This window comes from Carlito syrichta, unplaced genomic scaffold, assembly GCF_000164805.1.
Source record: "Carlito syrichta isolate Samal-C Ts95f unplaced genomic scaffold, Tarsius_syrichta-2.0.1 Scaffold312467, whole genome shotgun sequence".
Taxonomy (NCBI): Eukaryota; Metazoa; Chordata; class Mammalia; order Primates; family Tarsiidae; genus Carlito; species Carlito syrichta.
This window is the reverse complement of record NW_007256563.1, coordinates 26,323-37,177: the sequence shown is the minus strand read 5'-3', so window position 1 is coordinate 37,177 and position 10,855 is coordinate 26,323. Positions and strand designations below refer to the sequence as shown.

Sequence of the window (10,855 nt, the reverse complement as noted above, 5' to 3'; positions counted from 1 at the left end):
AAACACTGTTTACCCCTCTGCATTTCATTAACTGAAATTGACCCAACGATGATGCTGCTGTCATGGAATCTTTCCTCTTTGTCATCACCTTATTGGGTAAAAAGTAGGAGGGAATTAGAATAGCGTGACTCAAGGTACTCAAGGTACCTTTAATTAGTCTTTGGTTATTTATGTTGGGTCTTCTCTACAGCTGTCAAGACAACTCAACCTGCTGCCAAGCAAGACCCAACAGGTAAGGAAAGTTACTGTTACTGAACCACCCAGAGAGTTATCCTTTTCACAGTTGCTAACTGGGGCTTCATCAAAGTTATTTCAGAACTACATTTTTTTCCTTTAGTCATTATTGTTAAACTTGAGTATGTCCTAGCATCACATTAATATTCATATATAACCTAAACTTTAGATTCTGAATAGTATTAAGATAAAATTTATTTTAAGCTCTCTTTGAGTTAAAGTCAGTTTTGATACTGGCTAATTTATAGAAGACATTGTGAATTCTAAATAAGAAGGTGTTTAAGACCATGAACTTTTTCCTACAGACAAATGCGAAGAGTTAACTTCAACTTCTCAGGAAGTTGGATTCATAGAATAATCCAGATTGATCCCTTAATTACTTTCAAATTTTATTTCTACCTAAAAGTTATCATTGTATTTACTATAGTATGATTATTGTTTTAAATTATGCTTTTTAAACATCCATGAGAATTAAATAATTCTATTTTTAAAATTATTTTTTTCTTAGCAAGTAGAAGTACTTATTGATTTAAGTAGTTAATATCTAAAGTATGGTCTTACCTCTGTGATTTTTGTTTATGCTTACAAAAAAGAAAAATTATTATCATTGTATAGAATGTGTATGTGTTATATTTTTTGTGTGTGTGAATTGAAAAGAAGTCTGTGATTCACCATAGAAAGATTTACAGTCAATCTTAAATTATAACTAGTAAGTAAAGAATAAGGAACTCCATCCCACTTAAGGAAACATGAGTTTATATAAGTTGTTCAAATTTGATTTCACATGAGCTCTTTTCCATTCAATGATATCTTATGGCAGTTCTGAAGTCAGTTTAATGACAGCATTTTAATCATTATTACATGAGATCAGAGGCAAATTAGAGTCAGATGTGCTTCCCTTTCCCTACTTGAGGTTTTAATTCTGTGACTCTCTTGGAAAGCTCAATTTACAGTATGTAAGTGCAGAAATAACAATAGCTGCAACAAGATATAATTAATATTTACTTCACAAATTCAATATGTACTTAAATATAAAAAGGTTGAAGTGTTATATGATTATTGTCTAAAAAGATAATTTATTAAAATTGAATAAGCAGGCATGACAGTGTATATTCTTAGAAAAATAACGCTAACTTATTTTATTAAATATTTCAGTCAAAGCTACTGTAATTGTCTGATCAAGTACAGTGGCTTGTGCCTGTAATCCCAACACTTTGGGAGGCTGAGGTGGAAGGACTGTTTGAGCCTAGGAGTTTGAGATCAGCCTGGGCAACATAGTGAGACCTCATCTCTACACAAAAAAAAAAAAAAATCAAAAAATTAGGTGCACATGGTGGCATGTGCCTGTGGTTTCAACAACATGGAAGCCTGAAACAAGGATCTCCTGAGCCCAGAAGGTTCAGGCTGCAGTGAGCTATGATTGTGCCACCACACACCAGACTGGGTGACAGAGTGAGACTACAAATCAAAAAACCCAAAAAGTTACTGTAATTGTCATATCTATACTTCTTATTAAAACAATCAAGTTATTCATATCAGTTATAATTACTGGAGAAGTAGGTTATGAAGAATCAGTTTCATAACCCTCCACTTCACATTCCATCCTACATGTTTCATAGAATTATGAGTAATCAAAAATCACCAAATTTTAGGGACTTCTCAGTTCAAACCCTCATTTCACAGGTAAGAAATGTAAGACCCAGGAAAGAGAAATTAGTTGACCAAAGTTACACAGGCAGTGATAAGGTCTGAGCTAGAACTCAGTCCTCCAAGGCATGTATAGTCACATTCATTTCTAGTCCAAAAACATTCAATTGTTTTTTATTGTTTACAATGCCATGCCCAACTCTTTAACCTGGCATTTTAAGGTGCCTGCTTTTTCTGCTTTAAACTTTCCTTCCAACTTTATTTTTCCCTTCTCATATAACATTCAGATGAAAATGTCCATGGATATTCTCAATCCTTTCTCCTTTACTTGAAATGTGTCTCTCCCTACCAAACTCTGCATAGACAGATCCCACCCATATATCATCTTCTACACAAAGACTTTACTGATTCTCTTAACTAAAACTTTCTATTTATAGAAAGCAACTTTTGTGGCATTTGTCACTTTCTTTCTTCTCACAGTGATGTGTGTATGCTGCAACTCTCTTCCTAAAATTGATGCTTTGTGATAGCAAGGTCTATATCAGATTCACCTCAATAATCTCAACATTGACCATAACAATGATAATTCCATTAATATTGTCAAAAATTCAAAAATTATTTACTTCAAGTTTGGCTTTTCTAATTTTTTTGTTAAAATAGATATTACACATTGATTGAATCTACCTGTAAATATAGTTTCTTTTTTCTAAGCCAGAGCAAACATTGTATTCAAGTCATTTCTAAATTGTTAGTAACAAATCTTCTTAATTTTTTTAATAATTTATTTTTAGGTGCAATCATGAAGAGTTTTCTTTTAGCTGTGAATGTCCTGGCATTAACCCTGCCTTTTTTGGTGAGTTGACTGCATCTAATTGGTATTAAGACTTCAAGAAAATTGTATTTAAGGACTCTAATTATGCAAATTTCTAAATACAATTATATTTCATAGAAGAAAATAGCTGTACTTGCTATGTTTACTTTTTTGTGCATGCTTTATTTATTTTTTTACTTTATTTTATTATAAAAATGTGGGGTATAAATCAGGATTAGGTACATAAGTAATGTACATGAAGATGAAGCTTTGACCTCCAACTGGTCCTTACTTTCCCTGGTTTAAGATCAGGTATCCTTTGTATTGTTACTTTCCCCTTATTCCTCCCTCCCTGGCAATGTCCAGTGACTGCCAATCTCTCCACTGTGCAATAGTGGTTAATGTTCAGATCTCATTTATGAGTGAGAACATGTAGTATTCGGTTGTTTCTGTGATAGATTGCTAAGAATGATTATCTCCAGTTCCATTCAATTTGCTGAGAAATTCCATAATTTTGTCCTTCTTTATGGCTGCATAATATTCCATTGTGTACATGTACTACATTTTCTTTATCCAGTCTACTTTCAATGGGCAGTGGGGTTGGTTCCATGTTTTTGCTATTGTGAATAGTGAGGCAATAAATGTGCATGCGCAGGTGTCTTTTTTGTAGAATGATTTGTGTTCCTCTAGCATATTCCCAGGAGAGGAATTGCTGGATCCTATGGAAAGCCAATTTCTAGTTCCTTTAGATATCACAACACTATTTTCCATAGAGTCTGGACTAGTTTGCATTCCCACCAACAGTGTAGAAGTATTCCCTTTTCACAACAGTGTAGAAGTATCCCCTTTTCACCACACCAGTGCCATCATCTATTGTTTTTTGATTTATTAATGATGGCATCTCAGTTAAGGTGGCATCACAGTGTGGTTTTGATTTGCATTTCTCTGATGATTAGTGAAGCTAAGCATTTTTTCACGTATCTGTAGGTTGCTCATATGTCTTCTTTTGAGAAGTGTCTGTTCATGTCTTCTGCCCATTTAGGGCTGTTTTATTGTTTTTGGTTTTTGTTGTTGTTGTTGTTGTTTGTTTGTTTTCTTTTGGCTTATTTGAGTCCCTTGTAAATCCTGGATGTAAGGCCTTTGTCAGATACACAATTAGTAAACATGATTACCCATTCTGTGGTTTGTCTTCCCATTCTCTTGATGGTTTCTTTGGCTGTGCAAAAGCTTTTCAGTTTGATGAGGTCCCATTTGTCTATCTTATCTTTTGTGGCATATGCTTTCGGGGATTTGATCCAGAATTGGTTTCCTATTCCAATGTGCATAACGGTGTCTCCTGCATTTTCTTCTAAAATTCTTATAGTTTGAGGTTTTGCATTTAGGTTTTACTACATTTGGAGTTGATTTTTGTATATGGTGATAGGTAGGAGTCCTGTTTCATTCTTCTGAATGTGGTCAGCCAGTTCCCCAGCACCATTTGCTAAATAAGGTTTCCCCTCTCCACTGGTTGTTATTGATGTCTTTGTGAAAGATGAGTTGATTGCTTCCAGAATCTCTGTCCTATTCCATTGGTCTATATGTCTGTTCATGTAGCAGTACCAGGCTGTTTTGATTACTGTAGCCTAATAGTAAAGTTTAAAGTCTGGAAGTGTGATACCTGCCTCTTTGTTCTTTTTGCTGCGGAATTTTGGCTATTTGTGCTCTTTTTTGTTTTCATATGAAGTAAAGTTATGTTTATATTTATTTCTATTATAAAAGTTAAGTCATGTCCTGTTCAATTTAGTTCCTCTGAATTAAGAAATAACACTTTACTATGTTATTTTAAAGGTTGATTTAAAATTTTCTTACTATACAGAAAATATGTTTTGGGAGAAAAGAACAATACTAAAAACATTTTGAAATTGTAAATTATCTAAGGATAATTTATAAAGAATAATACAGAAATTATACTCTAGAATCAGAAATTATTTCAATTAAATTTCTATCACACTCAGACTCTTAATTTTTTTTAGAGACTATATTCTAAAAAGGTCAAGAGCCTGGTTAAGGTTTTCCACCAGTTTCAAAGACCTTGACACTTCTGCCTTTAACATTCAGATTATCTTTTATTATGCTCTTCTCCCAAAAGTAAACTGACTGACTGACTCCCTTCCTGGGACCCATGTCCCTCTATAGCTTGCAGGCATTATCTTGAATTACATGCTGTGCTTTGAAGCTATTGGGCCAAGAAAAAGGTTCTGGTTTAGGGTTTTATTTTACTTGTTTTTATTGTTGATTTGGCTATTGCTGTGTCTTTCCATATTCATCTGGGGAGTTCAGGCACTGTATTTGCCAACAACAAAAAAAAGGAGGCAAGCATAGATAGTGGTACATGTCCTCCTTCTAGAAGGCAAAATCTTGGTGGAAACTAGTCCTCATTTCATGATTCATTTATTATTAAATTTAGACTTGCTTTTAAGTAAATATTTATTCAATAATATTATTAGGTAAATTCTTAAAGTCAAAAACCACTTTTTAAAAATATGAATTACTATGACTTTTACATTTATTTTCTGTCTTGTCTTTTGAAAATTACATTTTATTGTGTCCACCTGCACATTTGGAGCTTGGGTTTTCTCTTTGAATAATAGGAGTCAAAGTTTAAAACATCGAACAGTCTACAACTGCCTGCTCTCCAGCAACCTCTTCTTGGACTACTTGAACCTGCTCTATCTCCTAAACAGTCCTACCTGTTTTTACAAAAGCATCAAGCCCCAGGAACATGAACAAATAATACAAAAGAAAAATTAAAGTTTATTGATTTCACTATTCAATCTTATAGTAGTCAAAATTATATAAATTAAAACAACAATGTAATACCAACTTTTATGTATTAATTTACCCCTTCCTTCTTCTCAAAATAGAAATAGTTAAGGTAATATTTATTATTAGCAATTATGTGATAAAGTACACAAACTCATAACCTATTGATGGCATTATAAATTGGCACAGCTTTTCTGTACAACAATGCGATCATCCTTATCAAAGAATTTTTGGGCGCCAAAAGATCACATTCTTGAAAAACTATCTTAAGAAATCAGTGAAGCCGGGCTCAGTGGCTCAGCCTGTAATCCCGTGCCTTTGGGAGGCTGAGGTGAGTGGATTGCCTGAGCCCGCTGGTTCGAGACCCGCCTGGGCAACTTGGGGAGACCACATCTCTACAATAAAATCAAAAAATTAGCCAGGCATGGTAGCACGCGCCTGTAGTTCCAGCTACTTGGAAGGCTGAGGCAGAAGGATTGCCGGAGCCCCAGCAGATCGAGGCTGCGGTGGCCGGGAGCGGCCACTGCACTCCTGTCTGGGTGACAGAGTGAGACTCCAACTCAAAAAAAAAAAAAGAAATCAGTGAAAACTATTTTAAAAGCCACTGGTATATAGATGTTATTTATATATTTATAATTAAAATTTTATAAAGAATGAAACATTTCATGACATAATCGTTGATCATATATTTTTGAACTATAAAACTGTGATATGAAAACTGAGATAAATAGAAAAATGATATGAAATATGTTTCTTGAAAAAGAGCAGGATACTTTTTATACAAACATATTTAGTACAAACTAAATATAGGTTATTCATACTTTTCATTTAGACAAATATGTGTATTTCTTCACTCAGGAGAGAGATAATCAGATTATTTTCAACAGTGAATTTTTCTTTTTAGGTGGTTATATTTACAGACAATGTAGACATGAAGTTCATTATTACTATTTTAACCAGTGGATTACTTTTGATCACAGGTCTCAGCATGATTAATCATGTAAAATATAGTATTAAAATAAAAACAAAGGAAGCATGTTCGTCTAGAACACAAAAGACTTTTTTAACAACAACAAAAAAAAGTCTGCTTTGCTTTTTATTACTTCTTATTTTTCATTATTTCTTTTTCTGGAACTCCCTAGGCTGCAGAGGTACAAAACCAGGAACAACCAGCAGTAAGTTTATTTTAATTTTTTCTGTTATAGATGTGAACTCCAAAAGATAATATTCTGGAAAGGTCAATTATATTACAGTGCCTTGTCTAAAAGCTAAATATTTAATCTCCATAAAATAATCTCATAATTTTTGCCCAAAAAAAGCACTTCAGCAACAGATGATATGAATCAATGTCGATATTCATCTGAAAGTCTTGGTTTCATTGTGTAGCCCAAGTCATGTCTTCAGTTCTCATGTATATTTAACAATATGAGAAAACTCTCTTAGGATTTCATACTGGGAAAAAATGTAAAACTTAATATCTAACCTTTAAGATTAACATCTAATCTTTAAGATTTTGGAAAAGATTCCTCTCTGATCCAAGTTAGAATACTTGTTATTCAAACATCATACACTTGTTACTTACTCGTTTTGCTTCCCAAATATGTTTAAGTGAATACATATAAATATATCTTCTCTTATGAGAAATGTTTGCTTTGAAGCGCAATTAGGTTGATTTATTTTTATTCATATGGAAAGGTCTACTGACACATTTTTTTGACTGAATATAATTGGTAAAACAGAGGCAAATAAAATTTTTTTTAATTTTCTATTTGATCTTTTGTGGAGAAAATTAAAATGAAAAAAATCCAAAGTCTGAACCCAGAAATCCCTCCACATCACATTATTTTACCATTCTGCTATAATTAGATCAGAGAAAAACAAATATGCCCTCGGACTAATCTCTATATGAATAAAGTTTGTGAACAATAACAAATATGTGGTGAGAATACATATGCGTGTATATGCCAGTTGTGTGTGTCTGTATGATGTGCTTGTGTATAACATGTCAAAGTTCTCTATGAGATTTTTCTAGGTATTATAGTCATAATATACAACATGCAGGTGCTTTCTGTATATGCCAAGCTCTGGGCAATGTGGTTTACATTATGTATTACTTCATCTAACTTGTTTGAAAGACATACTATTTTTATATTATTGAAAATAATAAATATTATTGTAAAATAATATGGTTGCTGGGTTCCCTACTTCCAACATCGTACTTATTCAATGTCAAATACTATGTAAGTTCAAAAAAAATGCCAACTTAAGATATCTCTAAATTTCGGTGTATAATAATACCCCTCTGCATAATTTATTCTTTTTTTGCAGTGCTACGGGAATGATGAAAGATTGTTCAATCAGAAACCAACTCCAAATTTCCCAATTCATTATGTGCTGAATAGCTATCCTCACTATGCACCCTATTTCTACCAACCTAGGCCAGCTGCATCAATTCATGATCCATATATGCCTTACCAATATTATGTAAAACCAGCTATATTTAGGCCACATTCCTCAGTGCATCCCCAAATTCCTCAGTGGCAAGTTCTATCAAATATCCACCCACCCACCGCGATGCATCCCCCATACCAACATCCAGCATTTATTGCCTTTCCCCCAAAGAAAACTCCAGTTCAAACTGCTCTCCCTACCATCAACACCATTGCTACTGTTGAACCTACACCAATTTCTGCCACTGAACCAGTGGTGAACAATGAGGTCCCTCCCAAAGCTTCCTCAGAGTTCATCATCACAAGCACCCCTGAGGCCACCACAGTCCCAGTCTCTTCAACTGTGGCATAAAAACACTAAGGAAGCATCAAAGAAGACAACACAGGTAAATGAGCAAAAAGATAAAATGAATGATCAAGACAAGAAGCAAGGATTTAGCAATACACTCATAAATTCTAAAAGAGTACAAATGGATAAATTTAGTATGTTGTGAGAGCAATCAAAATAAGATGCTTATCATTTTAATTGGGTAAAACCAAAATCTAGCATTGCCACACTAGATTCTGTTTCAACAAAAGAAATTTAAAATAATCTAATTTCACAAAAGGAAGACAATTGGGGATTTTGTTATTAAAAATTTCTTCTGATAATTGGAACACTCCTGCAATCTATTCATTTTGCTTCATTCCTATTCACACACAAACTATGACAGTAGAGTAAAATGCTAAGTAACACTTTTATGATTTTTCTTACCTAAATTTTCTAACAACAAATTACATAGAATTTGCATTTAAGTAACCCTGAATCCTGTAACAATGCTCTTGTCCTCTCATTTTGGTATGAACAGAGTGAACGGGAATGATAAATTTCCTGTGCATTTATTTTAGACATCATTTCTGATAGAATCGATGAAACGGCATCTCAAATTTTTCTTATTCTAAAACAAACCCATGGAAGAATTATAATATTTAACTCTAAAAACACATAAGCACTAAAAGAGTCCTTTCATAACATTAGATGTAAAGTGTTACTATTTACTACTTGACTCAATGGATAACAGAGTCTAAAATAATTTAAAACCCATGAGAAGGAGTTAAAGAAAGAGAAAGATTAGCCAGGCTCGGTGGCTCAGCCTGTAATCCCGCGCCTTTGGGAGGCTGAGGTGAGTGGATTGCCTGAGCCCGCGGGTTCGAGACCCGCCTGGGCAGCGAGACCTCATCTCTACAATACTTCAAAAATCAGCCGGGCGTGGTAGCGCGTGCCTGTAATTCCGGCTACTTGGAAAGCTGAGGTGGAAGGATCGTCGGAGCCCAGTAGGTCGAGGTTGCGGTGGCCGGGAGAGGCCACTGCACTCCAGTCTGGGCGACAGAGTGAGACTCCAACTCAAAAAAAAAAAAGAAAGAGAAAGATTAATAAAAACCAACAGTATAAAATAATTTGGGGAGAAAGTTACAAAATTTTGAGTTTCTTTGCAACAAATATGTTCAGTCCATCAGATTGTCTGCATGTCTTATGATCTAAAATACCACACAATGGCATGTGACATGATGGGACTAGCATTAGACCAGAGGCTGCTTCTTCCAACTTCTTGCCATATGACCATAGGCAGGTCATTACTCTCCGAATGTTTATTAACTCATAATTTTGGTAACTATGAGGCTCAAGTGGGAATGCAAATGTGAAAGGATTTTGAAAACCGACCAATCTACGAAATGTAACTTATTGGAAAAGGTAAAGTGAAATTAATAAGCATTATTTATTTTTAATACCCCAAGTCTCCACTTAATGATAACAACTATACATAATTATGTCAGTTGATTCCTCTAACAACTATATGGAACAGATTTTATTACTATCTTGAATTTAGGAATGAAAACCAGAAAATGTGTCAGGATTGTAAGTAAATTATCACAGCTAGAAAGTATACAACGGGAGCCAAACCAAATCTGTTTGATTTCAGAGAGAGGGGCTTAATTAGTATAATATCTATTTTTATATGAGCTGACTAAAAAAACAAACAAAATGCACCATGATTTCCTTGGCTTGCATACATGCAAATTGTGTTATTTAGTTGTTATTTAATAGGACATCTATTAGGAAAAGGATAATAAGCTGGATAAATATTTGGCTTATTAAATTTTAAAAACAAAGTGAGAAAATGAATATAGACCACATAAAAGCAAGTTATTTAATATGTAGTTATAGGTTTTACTGATCCAAAATATGTTATTACATAATTTTGTTTTGGTTTTGGCTTTTTATCATTATTTTAAAGATGTGGAGTACAATTCAGGATTAGGTATGTAAGTGGTCATCATATAGGTGAAGTTTTGGCCTCCCTTTGGTCCCCATTTCACCTGGTTTGAGATCAGGTACGCTTATTGATGTTATATGCCCCCCTCCCTCCCTCCCCTGGTAGTGTCCCACTACTGCTAATTCCTTTCTTATATTATTATGATAAATGTTCAGGGTCCACTTATGAGTGAGAACATGTGGTACTCTGTTCTTTGTTTCTGTGATAGATCACTGAGTATGACAGAATCCAAATCCATTCAAGTTGCTGTAAAGTCCATAATTTTGTCCTTCTTTATGGCTGTGTAATATTCCATCATGTATATGTACCACATTTTTTATCCAGTCCACCTTTGATGTGCAGCACTGTTGTTTCTATGTTTTTGCTTTTGTGAATAGTGCTGCAATAAATATGCGTGTGCAGTTATCTTTTTTGTAGAATGATTTGCGTTCCTTCAGGTATATTCCCAGAAGGGGAATTGCGGGGTTGTAGGAAAGGTTGATTTTTAGATCTTTTAGGAATTGCCACACTATTTTCCATGGAGGTTGGACTAGTTTACACTCCCACCAACAGTGTAGAAGTGTTCCCTTTTCCCCGCATTCTCTCCAGCATCTGTT

General features: G+C 34.2%; 1 protein-coding gene across 1 annotated transcript; it reads left to right on the top strand.

The window, feature by feature from the left end:
* Nucleotides 1-2,680: 2,680 nt before the first annotated feature.
* On the top strand, nt 2,681-8,296 carry CSN3 (casein kappa). The gene is made up of 3 exons (XM_008069910.1): nt 2,681-2,734; nt 6,637-6,669; nt 7,823-8,296. Exons 1-3 carry the CDS (start codon nt 2,681-2,683, stop codon nt 8,294-8,296), a joined length of 561 nt encoding a protein of 186 aa, XP_008068101.1.
* The last annotated feature ends 2,559 nt before the right edge of the window (nt 8,297-10,855 follow it).